The sequence below is a fragment of the Sander vitreus genome, chromosome 12, assembly GCF_031162955.1.
Source record: "Sander vitreus isolate 19-12246 chromosome 12, sanVit1, whole genome shotgun sequence".
Taxonomy (NCBI): domain Eukaryota; kingdom Metazoa; phylum Chordata; class Actinopteri; order Perciformes; family Percidae; genus Sander; species Sander vitreus.
The window spans coordinates 21,211,664-21,232,702 of record NC_135866.1 but is presented as its reverse complement, the minus strand read 5'-3'; the positions used below and the strand labels follow the sequence as shown (position 1 = coordinate 21,232,702).

General features: G+C 40.6%; 1 protein-coding gene across 3 annotated transcripts in view; it reads right to left on the bottom strand.

Moving 5' to 3' along the window:
- The window catches only part of LOC144526847 (3',5'-cyclic-AMP phosphodiesterase 4B-like), a 39,170-nt gene that overhangs the window by 8,238 nt on the left and 9,893 nt on the right, over window positions 1-21,039 (bottom strand). Inside the window, exons 1-6 of one of the 3 annotated variants that reach the window (XM_078264539.1) lie at window positions 20,228-20,328; window positions 17,960-18,154; window positions 17,830-17,866; window positions 15,881-15,951; window positions 15,119-15,168; window positions 5,895-6,007 (exon numbers count right to left, since the gene is read on the bottom strand). In XM_078264539.1, coding sequence (XP_078120665.1) covers window positions 5,895-6,007; window positions 15,119-15,168; window positions 15,881-15,951; window positions 17,830-17,866; window positions 17,960-18,154; window positions 20,228-20,313 — 552 coding nt within the window. In that variant the 5' untranslated portion in view covers window positions 20,314-20,328. Of the gene's footprint in view, window positions 1-5,894; window positions 6,008-15,118; window positions 15,169-15,880; window positions 15,952-17,829; window positions 17,867-17,959; window positions 18,155-19,657; window positions 19,711-20,227; window positions 20,329-21,039 lie in introns of those variants that run through there. The other 2 variants (XM_078264540.1, XM_078264538.1) reach the window with 2 other exon arrangements.

Here is a 21,039-nt window from a genome sequence, read left to right as displayed (position 1 = left end):
TAGAACCATAAGCTGCTGTACACACTCCAGTCCCTAATCATTGCAGTACATCTTAAAGGCCTGTTCTTGTCCTCAATTTCAGCAATTGTCTACAATATTGTCCAAAAACAGTGCGTTTCCTGTCTCACTGCAGCAGTTTTCTGTATTAAAAGACACAAAAACGGATATTGATGAGAGACAAACAGATGAGAGAGTTTTCAGTCTGCCGCCCACCAGTGTACCACCAATTGCACGACAACCTGAACGCCATGGCAACAGAGTCACGTGGCCCCCTCCATCGCTCTAACGGTGGTCCCCACTCTAAACTCATTGCATCACACACACACACACACACACACACACACACACAGTGCGTTTCACTATCTTTGTGGGGACCCGTCATTGACATAATGCATTCCCTAGCCCCTTACCCTAACCTTAACCATCACAACTAAATGCCTAAACTTAACCATTACCCTAACCATAACCTAATTCTAACCCTAATCCTAAAACCAAGTCTTAACCCTCAAAGAGCCCTTTAAAGTTGTGGGGTCCAGCATTTTGGTCCCACAAAGCTGTCCGGACCCCACAAGTATATTGTATTCCTGGTTTTTGGACCCCACAAATACAGTTAAACAAGAACACACACACACACACACACACACACACACACAACTGTAGCAGATATGCACTGGATTGACACTACTAGGCTAGACTATTTTTTTAAGGAAGGCAGATTCTGATGCAAAACAGCTTTTCTTGTCAAGAAAGAGAAGCACTAATGCAAAAGCACATCCTAATCGTTATAATATAAACAATGGGATAATGAAGCAATCAATCTTTCCTGAAAATGTGATTGTAATGTCTTCAAAAGACCCAGCCATGATTATGCTTTTTGCCAGTTTTTTTTATTTTTATTTCTTACAATGTAGTCTTTTCTCTTCTGGTCTCAACAGCTGTCTAATAACAGTCAAGCAGACAGCTAACATCTAATTGACTGTGAAACTTGAATCCCACTTTCAAAGCATTGGCTGCACTCAAAACCCAGACTGCCAGAGGCAGTCCATAAAAATCAAAGAGAGCTCGTAAGGACAAAAATTTGAGCTTGGAATCAGAATGTTTTATTCTATTCAAAGGGAACTCGTAATTTATTCTTTAAAAAAAGCATAACAGCGTGGATTTGTGTGACCTCTAGGAAATGAATCAGGCACAGAGCCATATTTTAGTCAACCGGGGTCATAAAGTTCAGCTCAGACGCACAGCATACTCTCACAGCATGGTGACAAGTCTATGAGTGTGTTCAGGACAATAGATTACTCAATGCATGGTGTTAACTCATACATCCTTTTACGTTAGCAAAGATTACTCGCACTCTTAGGAAACTTAGAGAAGTTTCATGAACTAAAAAAAAACGTGGTTAGTTCTCAGCAGATAATGAGCTGATGCCTCATAAAGTTTGAATATTCAAAATAGATGCCTGGAGCCAGCAAAATAGCAATGTAAATGATATGTTTGAGCTCATTTAAATTAACAAACAAAAGTGTCAACAAGTTTTTTAAACCAAATATGGCACCACACTACTGTTTTTTCTTAGTGGCCTGAATCCTAAAACAAATGAGCCATAACAAGACAGGAACATCTCAATGTAATAAGTAAAAAAGAAAAAGCAAACTAAATTCAATATTTAATCATGTTTTCTAAAGAAATCACCTTAGATCAAACATTATTATGGCAGACCACAGTCCCACAGCACAATGCCAGCTGCTCGAAAATTAACTCACCTTTTTCCAACTCATATGCATCCCAAGGTTTTGCTTTTCCTTTTCAGAACAACATAGTCCCATTGTCACTTAACAAAAACCAAACACAACCCAAAAGAAATCTTGTAAAGTTTCACGAGCAATAACTCTGTTCAGTGTGTCTCAGACTCTGTCTGCTTCCTCTCTCTCTATTCTCTTTTCTGAAGTGGAGTCAGGCAGGAAACATATAGCAATAAAGCTGACTTGACTGACTGGCCCACACAGTCTAACAAGAGGTAGATGGCTCCTCCCTCCCGACACAGGCCCGAGCATGTGTCTCCACCTACTTCCCCTTCACTTGATAGAGAAATTCACTGAGGTCATTTACTGGTAGACTTTCTGCTTCCTAACAAGGCCTCAAGCACCAAACAATTAACATACCTGAGCTCATTACTGAAAAGTCCAAGATAACAAGTTTAGCACATAGCCATGAGGCGGAAAATCACAAATGACATGTATGTATTCCTTTGAGACAGGTCTTTAAAAGTTGGCTCAGTTCTTATAGCACACTCTGACCTTTACTGAAACAGAACAGAGATCGAAATGGGATTGCACGGGACCAGCTTGACCTCATATTGCAATAACTCGGCTGTGCAATCTGACAAAGCCCAGAGTGATCCAATGCTGCCTCTGTCCCGTGTGGCTGTTTACAGTGTCAACACACAGTGGATTATCTAACAAGTTTTCACAGTTAAGTAACATTAGAAAAGAAACATTTCCTAGAAGGTGTTGATGAGAACTAGATAAGAATAGGTTACAGTTCACCTTTATCATTTTGGCTTATTTTCCATGATAACAGCAGATTACAGAAGTTTTTAATTACATTTAGGTACCATAATCACTACTGCAGCTTGTCTGATCTGCTCACCACCCTTTCAGTCAAACCGAATCACAACACTATAATTTAATGTACATTACCCATGCTGCAGCTACAGACCCACCGCTACATCTGTTTCAATAATTTTGTCATTTTTTCCCCTCTGAAGAAAGCGGTGCTTCAAAGTTGAAGTGACCACACGTGAGTTAAAGTTTCCTACTCGCTCGTGCTCTGCTCGGGGGCACGCTCGCACGCAAACCCGCAAAGCGCTAAACTCCTCTAACTGGATTCAGATGGCAGTGTTTGCCCAAGGCCATCACAAGCATCAGCATGGAAGTGTGGCGAGGCTAATGATAGTGAGGGGCATGGGAGCAGCTCCCCGCTCTGAGGTCACAGCGACCAGGCTGGCGGTCAGCAGGGTGTGTGGTCCCCGTAGCCCCGGATACACCTGTGCCCTTGGACACTGAAAGTGGAGACACCCTGGGTTTCATCGTGGGATCAATTACATCCCCTCTGCTTCTGAAAAGAAACGGGCTCTTTGTCAAACATCACGTCATATAAATGCTGGGAAGGAGCAAAAGCCTGCAGATGCTGCATTAATGGTGCAATAATGAAACTGTATTTGACACCAATTTTGGAATTTAAACATAAGAGGATCAATAAATGATTTCTTTCCATCCCTGTACAATTGCACAACAAGCTAGTACACTGACACATCATAACTCTAACATCATAAACTGTTGACCTCCGTTCTTTAGAAAAAACACCATTGGTCAACAATGCTTGGTGGTGGTGCTGGGTCATACTGGGAGGACTCTGACTCAGGGCGGACAATGTGTCCGGCCTGCCTGCCCGAGCGGCTGTGTTGCTGTGCGCATTCAGGGCCTTGTGCTCATTGTCTTGACAATCCCAGTGACGTGGTTGTCTGTAAAGACTCAACCTGGCTGCATGGTGCAGCTATTGTCGTCTGGTAACCAGGGAGCAACAGAAGAGAGGGGGCTGCGGGGGGCACAGGATATAAAGAGACAGGAAACGGGAGTCACGGTCACAGTCACCCGTTATGGTCTGACAACCACCCTCCCCATCCCAATCCTCCCTCAGACCACAGTGTAGAATACAGACGGAAATGGACAACACCACCCTGGGTGTTTATAATTGGACGCCGCCATACAGTCTCCACTGTCTGCGCGGGGGTTGAGTAATACTGGGCACTGTAGTAATTTGGTTGAGTTCTGCACAAATGAAATATGCACAAAAAAACATTCATCAAAGCAAGCAAAGGGAAGTAATTAGTTCTAAATAGCTGCTTTGTGTTGTCTTGAAACACCACAATGTGTTTATTTAGATTCACTTAAACCAAACCAGAAAGCTGATGTTTTTTTTTTAAGGTTTAAAATAACTGGATTTATCTAATCTGTCAGTCCAATTGATGAAAATGGATGCTTTATCTTTTTAGCCATGCTGGCAGGGTTCTCCACGGGTGGCAACATTTATTTGTCTGTGTTTGGCAAAGACCTTCATGGTGCCCAGAGGGCGTTCCAATGACTTGTCCTTGACTTTTCCTCCAGCATCATCATAACATTTCTGTTTTTTTTTGTGTGAAAACACTTCACAAGTATTGGATGGGTTTCCACAAAATGTGGTACATACATTCATGTCTCCATCAGGATGAATGTAATGACTTTGGTTATCCCATAGCTTTCCATATAGCATCATCATCAGGTCAGATTTTGAATTTGTCCAAAACCTTGGTAAATAATTAAATATATGCAAAACTAATTCCAAACATTTCCTTCAGGCTCAGCTGTACTTAGACTATTTGGTAATTAGTCTTAAGCGTGATTTATGGTTCTGCTGAGGCGCCACCCAGAGCTTTCGCCGTAGCCTACGTAAGTGGCCTGAAGTTCATACTTTTGCGTTGGAGTGTGCGTCAATCCAGCATGTGTGTGTGTGGGGAGTGTGTGGTAGAGCGAGGGAGAAGTGAGAGAGTGACAGTGATTAGCTTCGGACTCTAGAGACAAGGTGAGAGAAACAAAGTGTCTCCCCTGTGCTTTCTGACCACAGTTGGAAATCTATAGCAGGAAAAGTTAACTCTCTCCTTGATTTCATGTTGTTTATGGAGAAGGAGAACCAGGAAATAAGTAGGGGGAAATGCAACAATGCCAAGACATGACGTGCGTCGTGGCGACGTGTTAATTTTTTGAGAGGTGTACGTCAGGCTACGGCGTAGGGTCTGCCGTAGGTCAGTATCTCCAACATCCACAACACACTAAAATGAATGACAAATGCATCTGTGTGCACATCTGAAGCTCAGCCTGGTTGTACAACATGCCATCCGTCTCAGGTAGTCTGAATACCGTAATTAAAATGAAGCAGAACAGCACCTTCCATGGAACACAGGCAATTATGCCATTAAAAGACAACAAGAAGTCAGTAGTCAAGTATGCAAAACACTTTTACACAAGTTCCATAAAATTATGCTACCTCATACACAACCACAGAATGGCTGTTACTTTGCAAGTGCGTCAGTGTGGCAAAAAGCAATTTACATTTTTTATACATTATGAATTGACAACCACACTGCAACAAAGACCAATTGTACAGCTGTGTACAAGTCAGTCAGGTCATCATCATAACAAGTTCAGTCTCAATTTCATGTCTTCTGACAGCGTATTACAAAATACATATTGTGATAATAATAATTATGTAATATTGATCAGCTATTAGATGTAAGACTGAACCTGTGAAATTATCGTCTGCACTAAATCTTGTTAATTTTGGTTTGGGAGACATGACACTGTATAGTGGCGGTGTGCTGTGTGCCTGGGAGGTCTGCTGATCACTGTCTCAGTGGATAGAGCAGGCAACGGCACAGTTAAACATATATTTCTAAGAGTTTAAGCTGCACTGTGAGACGTGATCATAAATATCGGTCTTTAAGAGCATATTAATGTTTATATGACAACTTTACAACTTGCAATTTGGAGATTAAAAAGGTTGAGTTGATAAAATCGTCTGATACCTTGTAACTTCGGAGAGGCGCTATTTACAGTACCTGAAATCCCTCTATACATGATACATGATTCCCTTCAGGTAATTGTCTAAAATATGACAGTGTAATGTTTTGTTTTGAAGAGAAATGTATCTTGCATAACAAGCAGCTCAAATGAAAATCCCATCCATCATTGACAGACTTTTTGAAAGTCACATCATTGGATATGTGGATGCAAAAACTTCCTAGCAACAACAAATTTCACTGTTTGCACACATATAATAATATGTGGGCTAAATTGTCCTACCTTGGTGGAGGCCATGTCACTGACGGAGCGGTAGGTCTGAATGGTCTCCAACTGGTCCAGACACCAGTCCAGCTCCTCCATGGTCTCCATAGCAAGCTTCTGGTAGGACTCATCTGCCAAGAGACACATGGACACGTAATCAGGCCCAAGAGGATCCATATCCATAGTGGAGCCCCCTGACACCATGCGTGGAGGTCCAAGGGTCCCAGTGTGGCTTGATCTTACAGAGGACTGGCCTGCAGGACATCCGGGAGACGCAGAGGAAGAGGGGGAGGTGTGTACACACAGCTCCTTCATCTTGTTACGCTCCACCACCTCAGAAAGTTCAGGGAAGTCGTACTCATAGGCAAACTGAGGGCTAGAGTTACTGTTTGCAGACTCTCTCTCTCTCTCTCTCTGTAGTTTTTCTCCGTACCCTCTTTCCCTAACTCTGGTGCTCTTCAAACCCCCTCCCACTCCTGTCTGGTTCCCCCCGCCCCTCTTAGGCGCTCTGTCGTTCGCTTATCCCCCTTCTCAGTATCACTCTGCTGAATGAGTGGCGTGCAAACTTGGCAGTCTGCTGCTGTCTGTGTCATTTAAACACATGCAAAATATGTGTAAAAACAAAATATGGGTTTTTGGTGAAAAAAGACCAATCTGGCTTTGCTTTTTTATACTCCCTTCATTATGTTTTTGACCCAAACAAATTCATCTCTATATCTAATATACTAAAGCTACGGAAAGAAGAAGGGGACAAAGGAGAGTAAGAGAGAAAAACCTACATCAACTTATTGGATGCACTTTGTCACTGCTGCAAAGAGAACTGCTCAAATGATGACTTCCTTTCTGAAACATGCAGACCACTTCAAGGGTGTACTCTGTTGAACTGCAGCAGCACACACCACACCACCATGCTTCACAACTGGCTCTCTCCCCTCTGTACCTCTCTGAGAGAGAGAAAAAATTGTATCAAACACCAAACTCGGTGTTTGCACAAGCAACACGAGAGGCAAACTTTGACTCCCTGAATTGGGGGGAGGCCAGGCTGGGGTCTTGCTGTGTGCCAAAGAAACCAAAGCACTTCCTCTTTGGCCCTGAACTCACACAAAACATGGAGCGGATTTACTGAATGGCGGAGTGACTGCTGAGGACAATCATAGCTGTCATTCGATGAAATAGTCGTTAGTGGCTATGACTCACATGTGGTAGGTGCAGAAGCTTCAGAAGGAAAAAAGGAGTTTCTGAGAAATGCACTGAGTTGATAACATATGAAACAACACATTAAGAGGCATCATTCTCTGATATACCAAGGAGAATGTTGATTCAACAAATTTCTGCCCAGAGGGAGTGAACGCTGAGCGCATCTGGATCTCCCCACCTTCCTTTTTCTATGGAAAAGACTGATCTCTACTTCATAGGGCTTCACACATGGAAGAAATTTACCCCATATGCTTAGCACAACAGGACAGCCAGCGTGCTGCTCCCCAATTTACGTCAATATAGTGGATCAAAGCACTTCAAAGCACAGTGATGGCGTACAGACTCTGAATTACCGGTGTTTAACAAAAAACTTTACTGAAATCTCAGACAATTTATGTGCAGTTGAGGAAACCTACTTTTGAAAGATATCAAAACAACATGATGACAGCGACTCTTGACCAGTTGCGTTTCAACCGCTTAAGTTTGACTGTGTTTTTTAGAAATCAAGCCACTGGCTCCTCAGATTACAGGAGCACAGCTGCTTGCACTAGCCTCATTCCTCAGGTTGGACCAATTTTCCTTTACTTGAGCTCCAGGTTGGAGAATTCAAAGAACCCTTGGCTACAATATACCGCTGGACGCCAAACTTCGCGGTTCAAACTATTCACAGGAACAACTGGCATCCAAGCCATGTAAAAGTCAGTGACACAGAGCAGAACGTACAGCATCAAAGCAGCTCATGCACAAGGCGATGAGCTGTTGAAACTGGGTATACACCAACGTGCGGCCGTCTTGAGCCATATGGGCAGGAGACGTTGCCAAGAAGGTGTGACCACATCCTGCCCCCGTTCCCTCCAATGAGGGCATATAGAGACATTAGACATTTTAACAGGGAAGTCGAGAACCATCAAAGGCTTGGCTCATCCACACCGCCTGTATGACCGGGATTCAGGTCATTTTGAAGCTGGCGGCTGATTCATACACCCAGTCCAGAATCTGATGGCAGTAAAAACCCTCTGATGTTGACTGCAGAACAAAAGTTTTACTGGTTTTGCTGTCTGGCTTCACGGCAAGATCACTGAAGCAGAACTTCACATATTCATCTGTTGTTGTTTCCTAAAAACGATTACAGCTGGATGCTTCTCTAACATGACACATGTTATAATTAAGTTTGAGTTGAAGTTGTAATTAAAACTAAGTTATGCACACACATATGCACATAGGAGTAGATGGGACTGCTGACTGCATCATCACCTCTGGTTGATCATAAATACAGTGCTAAATGGGCTGACAGACGATTTGACAATGTCACCAGTCAAAGGTGGCGTGACGCAGTTCCAGTCTGAAAACCTGCTCCCAGACAGAGTGCGAGGTACTTTTCCGCCTGTTTTTTTCTGTGGAAGTATTACTTTTTTTCTTCTGTGAGACCTAATGCTTTGGCCATATGCTGGAAGCTGCCGAGAGGACAACAGACCTCAGTGTGCAGACAGACCCCGTCTGCCTCCCCTCTCCCTCCCTTTTCCCTCCAACTCTCTCCCCTATAGGGCCACAAACCGGCCTCTGTGAGAGCCATCAACTGCACCAACGACCAGGGCTGTGCTCAAACATCCCCCCACCTCCATTCCCGCCCGAGACACCTTCCGCTCAAATCCACCTCACACTGCCCTTCTCTGTGCTCTCAACCTACCCCCAAAACTGGTTTCCCTTGCTGTCTGGCTGAAGCTTGGTGTGCAGAACTGGACTGCCTCATCTATTATACCACCTACTGATAAGTAATAGCCAGTGGTGGAAGAAGTATTCAGATCCTGTAAAAGTAGTAATCAAAAAGTAATCCATTACAATTAAAAGTCCTGCATTCAAACATTTAAAAGTATTATCAGAAACAAATATTTTTAATTTCTGTCCAAAATTAAACTAGTTAGTTAGTAGTTAGTAGTGGTATATATATATATATATTATATTATTTTTTTTATTAATGCAATAACGTGTAAGGAGCATTTTAATGTTGCAGCTGGAGGAGATAATTTCCCCTACTTTATATGCTGCTGGGTAGTTCAATCTATAATAATATCTATAACAATGCATTTTATTTCATATTTTGTATGTCAAATCTTAACATGCAAAGTAGCTAGTAACTATACTGTAACTGTACTCTGGGGAAAAAAATTACTATATTTCCTTCTGAAATGAAGTAGATTAGAACTATAAAGTAACAGAAAACTAAAACACTCAAAACGTTCTTCAGTACTTGAATAAATGCACATAGGAACTCTTGCTGTTGCCACTGGTGGTAACTGAGTAAGCAGCTTTACAGGTTCACAGTAAAGTTGAGGTGTTCATGTAGTATTTGTTTTCATGGCGAGGTTGACTTTAACACAGTGACTAATATGGCTTAAGTCTTGTTATTCATACTAATGTTACAGGAAATAATGGGGCCGGTGAAAAACAGAGGGACAATAAAAAAAAAACCTTGAGTCATCACCATCATTTAAAGTGTAAACAGCTCTGAGCTATCTGCAAGTACGTAACCACATTCCTCATCTTAACCTTGCCACATTGTGAAGGAGAAAAGAAACTTTGACACTGATATGTGCATATACTGAATCACCTTTGTATCATGCCCAATGTACGTCAACGACATAAGGAAACAGACTAACAGAATTGAGAAAGAAAATATGGGAAAGTGCCTTAATTTTACCACATATTTGTCCAATCAGATAGCAAAACAAAGGAGTTATCAAATGTATACAAGTGAACACTCAACTCAGTACACACCTGATGGGAAAATACAGTAAAAGTGTAAATATCTTAAATTTGCTCAGTGACTTTCATCCAGCAAATTTCACTGTTTGTGAGTAACACAAACTTTGCTCTTGGGTCATGGAATTTGCATCGTGCCATTGCTTCAAATTCATAAAATTAATGCTCTTCTTTGGAACATGTTCTTCCAAATACTGTTATGTATTATAAAATGTATGTTTTATGTATTAGATTGAAATATTTATTTTTATTATATCATGTATGTGTGCATTTGTGTCTGTATATTCTGATTACTTGTGTACCTGTTGTCAGAACAATAAAAACATTTTTTTTTATACCTCACTAAAATAAGTGACAACTGTATGACACATTTGATACTGTATACTGTAATATAACTGTAGGAGAAGGATGTGATGTTTGAAGGAAGTAATCTCTGGGGAACCTATAGTGTGATGGACATTTACAGTATGTCCAGCCCCGAAACCACACAATCACCCTTTGTCTTCTCACACAAACAGCCTTCACTGCTGATTATGTCTCTTTATAGTTTACAATTGTGGCATAATCTCCACACCTGTCAAAACAAAATGCTTCAACAATTATACCAACAAACACACAGCTCATCAGAGGCCTGTTTGACAGCTCCTTAACAGTGCACCATGGAGGTGTGTTGGCATGGGCCAGCTTGAGGGATGGGCCGCAGCGAGGTTTATGACTGTGCTGACGTCAATGACATAATTCAAATACTTAACCAGGCTGCATGCTTCCAGCCCTTTGGATCCTGTCCTCTGGCTACGAGCCTGGAAAACCTGACATGGATTGCAGCTGCGGAGCAGAGTAACCACAGCAGACAGGAGTGGAGCGGACTGACAAATGACTGGTCAAATGTGTTCTGGCTGTCAGTTTGTGGTCAGCTGTCTGTCTGTGTGTCCACCCACCCGTCTGTTTATCATTATTTTAAATGTGACAGAGTACACTTCATCATCAGTAATGATATGTAAAAACCTGTCTCATGCACAAACAATATGGGCTTAAATAAGAAATCAATAAATCATCACACTAAGAGGTTTGATCACTTTGATCAGAATGATACCACAGTGTTACCAAATAGCATACTGAATGTAATTTCAAATTTTGGAAAGTTTTCTGCTTTGCTTTGTCTTTACATAAGGCTTCTACAGTATATGTCATGGTACATATGTGTATGCATGCACACACTGACTTGAACATGCACAACTATACATGAACAATCCTGCCCTGAAGTTATTACTCCCTATTTGGTATCAAAGCGCAAATTACCGGTGATTAACATGTGCTATTCTTCCTCTTTATTCTGTCAAAATAACCCGTTCCAGATTAGTCTTTCATTATTTCTCTTTCAGGACATGTTGACAAAAAGAGACAAAAGATAAATGAGTAATGCTTGTTGTGTGGGGCCCCACGCCCTAAGCAGTTTACGCACATAGTCACGTGTCTGTTTAGTTTCTAAGTCTGTAGGAATTATTGTATAGAAAAGAACATATATAGTACATCCTATGAGCTTGACGGGTATCTACAGTACAAGTTCCAACAATAAATGCTACAATAGATATAGAAATTATTTAAAGGAATAGTTACTCACAGTTACTTATTGTACACTTATTCGCTTTCTTGATGTTAAATTAAAAGATTGATACCACTCCCACAAATGTCTGTTAAAACTACCTGCACCTTTAAAGAATCTCACTTGTTAATCTGGATTTTTGACAAAGTGTAAATGCAACAACTTGTTGTTTTATGGGGGGTTTTGTGCTGGACTACTTCAAACCGCAACTTCTTGTTTTTACACTTCGTTTTTTGTACTGATTAAACTAATTAGTAACCTTGCTGCTAGGTGAGCCAAGCTAGTTTTTTCCCTTGTTTCCAGTCATTATGCTATGCTAAGCTAGGTTAACTGGCTGCTTGCTGTAACCTTCTAAAGTCTAAAGAAGAAAGCAAAAAGTGAATTTTCCCAAATGTTGAACTTGAATAAATGGCTTCCTTTGCCGAGTTCAGTAAAAGAGGTACAGTATATAAAAAACGACAACTGTATATGGTGAAACTGTGTGACATTCATAGTTCAATTTACACAAAACTCCATTAGTTTGTTTTCCTATCATTAGTGTAAGTCTTGTAGTGAGATCAATTAGAAGTATGTAGGTCCAATATTAGGCTTCAATCAGAAATGCAATTAAGCATTGTGGAATGTTCATATGATGGGCCAAATCTAAGGTTAAAGTGCCCATATTATGCTCATTTTCAGGTTCATAATTGTATTTTGAGGTTGTACCAGAATAGGTTTACATGGTTAGATTTTCTCTCTGTTCTAGCTACAGAGTGAGACATCTCACTTCTATCCCATCTCTGTTGGGAGTCGCACATGCGCAGTAGCTAGGTAAGGACTACTAGCTAGCGGCGCTAGCAGCAGCGCTAGCAGACGAGGGACATCAGCCACTTATATTTTTTACCAGCCACTTTTTTGGAATTCAAATTCATAAAAGAAAGTGCACTAGCATATTTTGAATTGCTTCAATACATTATTTTTTATTATTAATACATATTTTAGCTCCAAGGTTTTAAGGTAGTGCCAACAATGGATACATTGTGCTTAGAGGTAAAGAGATGGTAAAGGTTTCTTTTACCATCTTCAGTATTGATGATGATCTAAAGCCACCATGGTTATGCGCCACGAAAAATACCTTCTCTTTTTCTTTACTTCGCTCTCAACAGCTACTGCTGACTCTGCAGCAGGCCTCTTAACACCGGGGACATGTCGCCACATTTCTTTTACCAATAATAAACAATGAGGTGGCTAATCTCAATGGCAAAACACTGCTAAAACACACACAAATTCACCCTAATCTACAAAAAAAATTGTATAGAACTACTTACATGTCCTTCATCTGCAGGTATTCCACACAAAGTTGGAAGTGCGCCCTCGTTTAGAAGAAGTCTCCCGGCTAATCCTGCCTTGTACTGACCGAAGTTGGAGAAACAGCTAGCTGATGTGGTATTAGCTAAAGTGGTTAGCACACACCAAATGTTTCGGCCGATGATGTAGATAGCCCTGCCGATTTTGACCAGGTCACCCAGAGACTGAAGGCAGGATATATTCAGAAACCCGTATCTCACTCAAAACAGCATGGATGTTTTTTTCCCCAAGTTTGTATGTGTGTGGAAGCACCAGAGACACAAAATCCCAAATCCCAGAAAAAGTGTGTCATAATATGGGCACTTTAACTAAAGCGTCATACTTTGGCCACCAGGCCCGACTTTGAACAGCGAAGCCTTAAACATTGATTTCTTAAAGGCATTGTGTAAACACTAATTTCTTAAGGCCAGTCAAAGGGAACATTCGCTCCAAGAACATGAAGCGGTTTCACATCCCCTTCTTGGTTAAATGACTAACCATGTGACAATATTAATATAATGCTAGTAATAACCATCACAGATTAATCACCAGTCATTGGCGGTGAAAGATGTCATGATCAAGCATTTTCCCCAAAAGTGCTATTTATCAGGCGTAATATATAGAGCAAAGCCTTTAATCTGAATCAGTCAGGGAAGAGGGAGCCCTTTGTTGGCCGCGGGGCTCACGGGACTCCATGTGATGGGGCCAAGATGGTTTGTGAAGCGTAAACTGCAAACTCACATGAGGAAAACTACAATCCCCTCACATTACTGGAGTAAAATCCATCTGAGGACACATTTGAGGTATTTCCAAGTTTCATAGAGCTCCTAATCAGCCATCTTTGCTGAGCTCATGCCCAGAAAGACGCATGTACTCTATCTTTTTTCACAACTATAGATATTGCCTCACTAAACACAGATGCAAAACAGGAAAAATCTGTTCTCCTTTTCCGGTCAAAGAGTTGACGAAAACGACACAGAAAGCAGCACAAGGGAGGATATGAGGGCATCTTTCCTTGTGATATTGTTAATTGTTGTAGTCTTCTCCTGAACAATTACTATTATTTACTGTTGTGGCAGGTGTATTGTATGTTCTTTGTATGCGCAGGAAAAGCGGATGACGGTGATATTCTATAGTGGGACTAGAGTAGGTTGGACGCTGTATTAGAAACACAGGTCTACTGTGTGTCAGAGGTTTCAAACTAATTAAAACAAGAGTTAGGCCAAGAGTTAATCATACTTGTTTTTCTCATTCCATCTTCCTCATGCATCATAATGGAAGTCAACAAACGGGATGGTTTTACTCGTTAGAGATTACTTTGAGTAGGTCAAGGTTTGTGAGAAGTGTGGAGAAGGACGGAAAATAAGAGACTCGTAGTTGTCTGTATTTTTTCCTGCTGTGGTACGCTCCCAGCTGCCCATCTGTGCTGATAGGAAGTGGAAAGCACCCGTGTGCAGGCCGTGCTGACGTCAATCAGGCTTGAAGAACCAGTGCAGCAGGAACCAATATCCCCAACTCCTTTTCTTTCACCCGTTCTTTTCTTCCTTCACTTCTACCTGATATCAATCTCAACCATTAAATCTCTTTACATGCTTCGCACCTTCTTTCTTTCCTTCTGTCCAGTAACAATGTCAGTGCATTGGAATGTTTGTATTGTTATCAAGTCATAGTTTCCTGTATTAATAACTCAAAAGATTACAGTTTTTATTTGCATGTGTAAACGATAACAACATTTCTGCTGGTTGTGTAATTCTGTGTTGACATGGAAATGGTCATTGTTGTTTTTACACTTTGATTTTATCATGTTAGCTGTTTTAGGTTTCCAATTTTAGTCTCGCCTTCTCTCTATTATTGTCTTATTATATTACATTATGTATTATTACCTATAATGCACCTTTTATTTCTTTAATCGTGTGTACCTGTATTGAGACAGAGCCTATCCCATCTGCTCCGATTGGAAAGCCCTTTGGGTCAACTCCTGTTGTTATTAAATGTGCTATATTAACAAAAGCAATGACAGCTCAACCCAAAGCCCATGCACACTTATAAAGCATCTGCATGTTGAAGACTGAATATGAAATGTGAATGTGTGCTGTGTTAGCACAGTCTATTTTATTGCCTGCACAGGAATGAGACTGTAGTAACTTGCTGTACTGTATGCCACTGCTATTCATTCAAGTTATAAAAGTTGTTTACAACTGTGCAGATTCTAGTCACATGCAAGTCAAATTTTATTTTTCATTATTTTGTATCTTTCAAATCCTGTAACAGCCAAACTTAACTATTGACTTCTTTGAAACTCATACAACTACCACAACAAAAATTGCATTGCTAATTGCAGGCTGATGGGACTTACCTGACAGACAGACTTTGGTGAGAGAAGGCTGATTTGCAGCAGGAGACCTCCTGCAACCAGTGAAAAACAAGCCAGTAACTTTTAAAATCAGATGTGTAATACATAGTTGCCTATTTATTTTATTTTACAGGAGTTATTGTTGCCACAACAGAAAAACAAAACATATGCTCCCTCATTTCAGGTCAGATTTTCTACCATATGACATTGTCACGTTTAATTTAGTTTTGTCTCACAGTGACCCCTCTCTCTGAAGGTTGTATTGACTCTGTGTCCACCTCTGGCAACCCTGATGCAACTGCAGCAGCCACTGACCTGGTTCAGTGATAAGCGAGAGCTTTTATGCACTCAAATGAGAAGAGGTATGCCCCTTTTCCACCAAAAATTGATTGAAATGTTACTGTATGCTGCTGCTGCAAACCAGTTTTCACATTAAAAGCACATCTCTCTCTGGATGTCTGAATCTATACTTTTTTAATGTGAGTGCTCCCTTCATGAGACAATAGCATTAGAAACGTTTTTGATGCATTGGCGCCCCCAAGTGACGCATGTTGGCATCTTGAATTGTAACATGTTCCTGAAAGCTAAAATCCACACGCAAAACAAAATGTTGTGGATTTTTGCCAAGGATTTCTATCAACTTACAAATGACAAAAAAAAGCACCCAGTACACAAACCTTCATTCCATATTAAGACATTCTACAGCTTGTAGTCACACCCACAAAACACAAGCAGATACTATAATACAATTATGAGATAGCTTACCTATTGGATGCACATTGTACATTTGTCAAGGTGGTGAAATTGTTCCTGACAGTCCGAAGGCTTGCAAGAACCTTGAAAAGCAAAACAAGAAAAATAGGATGAGAAGAAGAAGCCACATGTGGCCAAGGTTGGGTTGAAGTATGAGAAATATCAGCATGAAAATATAAAGAAATATCTGAAGATATAGATTGCAGACTGAGATGACTAATTGTTGAGTAATTAAAAATTGTTAATAAACAGTCAATTTGGTACAGTCTTTGCAGCTGCCTCTCAATGTTGAATGGTGCCTGTCAGTCCCAATCCCACTCAAATCAGCACAATGAAATCATTAAAATTTAGGAATTGCTGATACTTTTAGATTAGGTTGAATTCAGCACGTTCATGAACCTGGATTTTCTCTTACATATGTTTTACAGTTTTTTCCAACTGTTTACACACGTTTTCAAAACTATGTCTCCCTTTTTCAAAACTCTACACACAATTCCTAAAACTGCACACACAAAATGCAAAATGCCTCACATCTCCTTCAAAATGAAACACTGCATTCAAAATACCATAAACACATCTCAAAATGAAGCATTTGCATCAAATGGCAAACACTTTTTTCATAATAGTACACACTGTTGTTCTAAATCTAAAGCTCTTTTGTCTTTCATAGGCCTATATCTACATTTACAATGTTCTAGAGAGAAAGTAATCTGCTGAGAGGGGTTGAAAAGTGCACTGTAAAAAACAATGTAATGTTACAGTAAAACATGGGCAAAACATCACGTTTGTAAGAGTAGCACAGTGTTGTATACAGTAGCATGAAACAAGAAAACAAAAGTACAAACATATGTAAACCAAAGGTATCATTTGTAAAATAAAGAGTGTGTGTGTGTGTGTGTGTGTGTGTGTGTGTGTGTGTGTGTGTGTGTGTGTGTGTTTGTGCGTGCTTGTGTGTCGTGGCGGGGGGGTGGGGGGAATTGTATGCACAAACAAAGTCTGATTGATTTGTAATGCTGAAATAGTCATTAGATAGTTGCATGCAGTATGGACGCCATTGTAAAGCTACTCAAGATGGGCTTCTCTCATTGGTCAATCCGTGGTTGATCACATGATGAATAAGTGTGGCCCTGATCTCATCAGAGATGGCTCTCCTTCCTCTTCTTCCCTCCTCCTCCTCCTCCACCTAGTTGTTGTCCCCTGTCTGTCCCTCCTCCTCTCCTTGCTCTCTGTCTATTGTTGGCATCCATTGTTCACAACAGGTAATACCTTTGACCTATGTATAGGCCTATACTAAAGCAGTGATTGGTTAGTGTTCAGTTATGACATAATGTGTTTGCACATGTGAGGAGTATGTGTGTGCCCTGGTAAATAAGTGTAGCATTTTGATTGGTTGTGTTTAGAAAAGGAAAGCAAGTCACTTCCTGTTAGATTTGTGTGTCTTAGGTAGAGAATTGTGTGTAATGTTTTGAAAAAAGTGTTTAATGCAATTGAAAACTGAGTGAAAGGCTGAGAAATAGCTTATGGTTTTGGAGATTTGCTGTGTAGTTTTGCACTCTGAGTGAGAGGTTTCAAAAATCGTGTGACATGAAAAGATTTTGTGTGTAAGCAGTTGAAAAAAACTGCAATATAGGTAAGGTAGGGAACTATAGATGCTGCATTCATTAGGCTGTAATCCGAAAGAGTGCACGTTATGTGCCGCAGCACGAAGTATCTACTATCTTCCAAGTTTCAATCATCACATCAGAACAAGCAGAACCCTTGCCATGCCTACTAAAGGCCACAAGGGGGCAGAGAGTTGAATCATGCCTGAGTGAGTGAGTTACTTTCTGGATCCATGAGGTGCTTAAAATCTTAAAAGCCCTTGGGCGTTGAGTTGTTTGCCAAAAAAATCTACCTAGCAAAACATCATTAAGCTGACTTTGATGTTCTTTGGTTCAGATCAATTTATAATGAGTTCTTACCTGAGCAAATGGAGTCACAATCATGTCCTCTCCATGCCTGAAATGGGATGGGATTTGAAAACTATTGAAGACACATACACAGTTGAACATAGTGAATTTACAGTCTCTGTCAATAATCATTTCAACTCACAGTTCTCCAACAATGGAAGAGTTTCGAGACAAGGACTTCGGCGATAGTTCGTAGTCGCTGTCAGAGCGGTACAGGAAGGACTCCCGGCGCTGGCCATGGCTCGCCAGGTTGGGATGTAGGACCAGACCAGAACCCGGAGATGCCAGCAGGTCTGAAGGACTGCAGCACAATGATGGACCATTTCCCCCTTCAAAGCTAAGAGACAAACAACAGTAATCAGTTATCAGTTCCTTTTGTATTTAGAGAGCATGTACTGTATAGTATTCAATGGAATCAGTGAATGGTTCTTGTTTTTTCCCCTAGACTGTAGTTTTTTTTTATCATTACCTTTATACAGTCATGTGAAAAAATTAGGACACCCATGCTAAAGTTGACTGATTTTTTGTATTCCTCTTTTTAGTCAACTTTAGCATGGGTGTCCTAATTTTTTCACATGACTATACAGTCTATATCTGATCAATCTAATTATTTACATTGACTATCAAATCACCATCATCATATTTACATAGTACTTTCAATAAGCTGCCAGTAAGTACTGGCTTGCGCAAAATGTTCACAAATCCCATCCCGAAAGAGATGGTTGCATAAACTCTAAAATTATTACTCAACCATCCATCCATGGCCTAAAAACCAAACTATTGTGCTCATTAAATTAGTATGCTTTGCTGGTCAGTGAGAGAAGAGGTTGTTTTATTGTAAACTGTCTAACTGGAAAACTGTCCATGACACCTCTACTCATTCATCCCCACTCAGGAGCAACAAACAAGCAAAGAGAGAGATTATCTCCTTATCGTGTGATGTCGAGCATTATGTGTTTTTTTTATTTTATTTAGCCTTGTTTAGTTTTATAGTGACAGATACACTCAAACATATCCAGTGGAATTATTGTAAGTTGTAGTGTCTTTATCTCTCAGGGAGTACAACTGGTAAGTACAGTAGTTTAATCTGGAACAAGCATCTCCTCTCATTGTTTGAGATTAATGTTTGTGTACATAGTCCTTGACAAATAAATCTAATAAGAATAAAAAGAAAAACATGGAAAGTCTAATGCAAACTATAATCAAATAGTTTAAAGCCTAAGCTCATTTTTAATGCTTGTCCCTGACTTTGAAAAAATACATATACAGTCCAAAAGAAAAAAAATCTAATTATAGAAAACAAAACAAAAAAGTGGAAGAAGTCCAAACAATGAATTCATCAAGAAAAGAAGAAATGCTAAGAGCAAAAGCAAATCAACAAGCAGCCGATTGCCATTCGTTTTGTGTCAAAAAATGCAAACATCTACAGTCCACCTACCCAGCATGTTTGCTGATGCCACAGCGAAACCAGCACAGACGGATATAAATCGGTTTGTCCCCGTTGAGTGGGTGCAGGAGTAGAGGACAAGCTATTGTGTAACCAGATGATCAGGTCAGATGGACCGAAGTTAGAGTGAAAGGTCAAAGTATCAATGCCTCGCAGGCCCAACAGATGCCACAAATCATAACTCACTCTTGCTAAGTCCTGAGTTTAGCTTGAATATAAGACACATTACTGTAACATTTTATTTCTTAGTCCAGTTGCAGTAGAAAAGTTAACATTTTATAGCTTTCACAAACACACTCAGTATTCAACCAGCCCCTATTAAATCTATCTTGTAATGGACTGTCTGTCCAGGTCACTTCATCATTTGCCTCACACATTGCTGCCCCCCCATACCTGTCATTCCTGCGACATGTGGGATTAACCAGGCACATCTCTCAGTCCCACCTCTGCCAGTAAAGCTCAGATTAATGTAAAATCTGCAAACTCTGATTACGCACGGGGAGAGCAATAAACGTTGTCTGTGTTGCACTTTGCGTCATCCAAATCCCAACTTCACACAACATTAACAGCATGCTTTCCTGGCAGCAATCTAGTCTCTTTATCTGACACAAACAGGAATCCACAGTATGTAAACATTGCAACATTTCTGTAGATCCTGATCCTAGATACTGTAAAGATCACAGCATTAGTCTGATACAATAAATCTAAATAAAACTCACTGTTTATCTGCTTTTTTTGGAAACAATTTCTTTTGGCAATGTACTGTAAAGTCTGATTTTCAATCAATCAATCTACCAATGATGCATTCATTCTACAATATCTACAGTAGACACAGGCAGAGAGAAAAGAAAGACATAAAAGGCTCCAAATATTCAAGTAGACAGTCTAGATTAACAGTTTTGCTCAAAAACATTTTTTCAAAAGAGAAAAAGACAGAAATATTTTGAAAGACTAAAGAATCACCTGGGAGCCGAGAGGTGTACTCTACTGACCACTTCCTCGCTGAAGTCAAAGTGCCCAACCCTGCACCTAGGGGACCTCCGCAGCATTCTTCAGAAAAACCCCGATACTGTGGCTGCTCACTCAAACACACACACACACACACACACTCCGACAGACAGACCCCCTTTCTGTGCAGTAACAGGCCACGTGCTGGAATAATGTAGGCTTGGCAGATGCTAACAGGCAGATCTGGGCTGGAACTCTCGCAGTTGCTCTGTTTATCTGACCGCCTGTCCTTTTCCCCTCTATATTATACCACTGCAGATTAGTCAGTGCGGTCATCATCCCACCCGCCCTTCCCTTGTCTACCTATGATGTCCTATAAAAGCATATGCTAGAGAGTTTATACAGTATAAAAAAGGGGAGGTATTAAAGTGGAAAATCCTGATTTTTATTTATTTGTCAACTTAGAAACTGTCACCAATGCCCATATGGTGTAATGTTGATATTTACCGGAGGGGATATCTGTTTGCATAGAACAACGGAGAGCCCCTTTCTATCTTGGTTATGGCTTTCAGGTCACATCACATCCCAATCACCACAATAACAGACCATTTCAGGCAACACACTGACCTTTTCATGTTTGCAAGTCTCTTTATGTACTTGATGTACTTTGAAAATGATCAAGCCAATTCACCAAGGTTTATTTTCCTCTATTAGGAATTAAAACAGCATTATCAGGAACACAGGGAGAGGAGAGGAGGGCTGAGATGGTCAGAGGAGAGACTGTTAGTAGAGTAGAGGCGTGTGGGACAAGGTTCCCAAGATGCTGC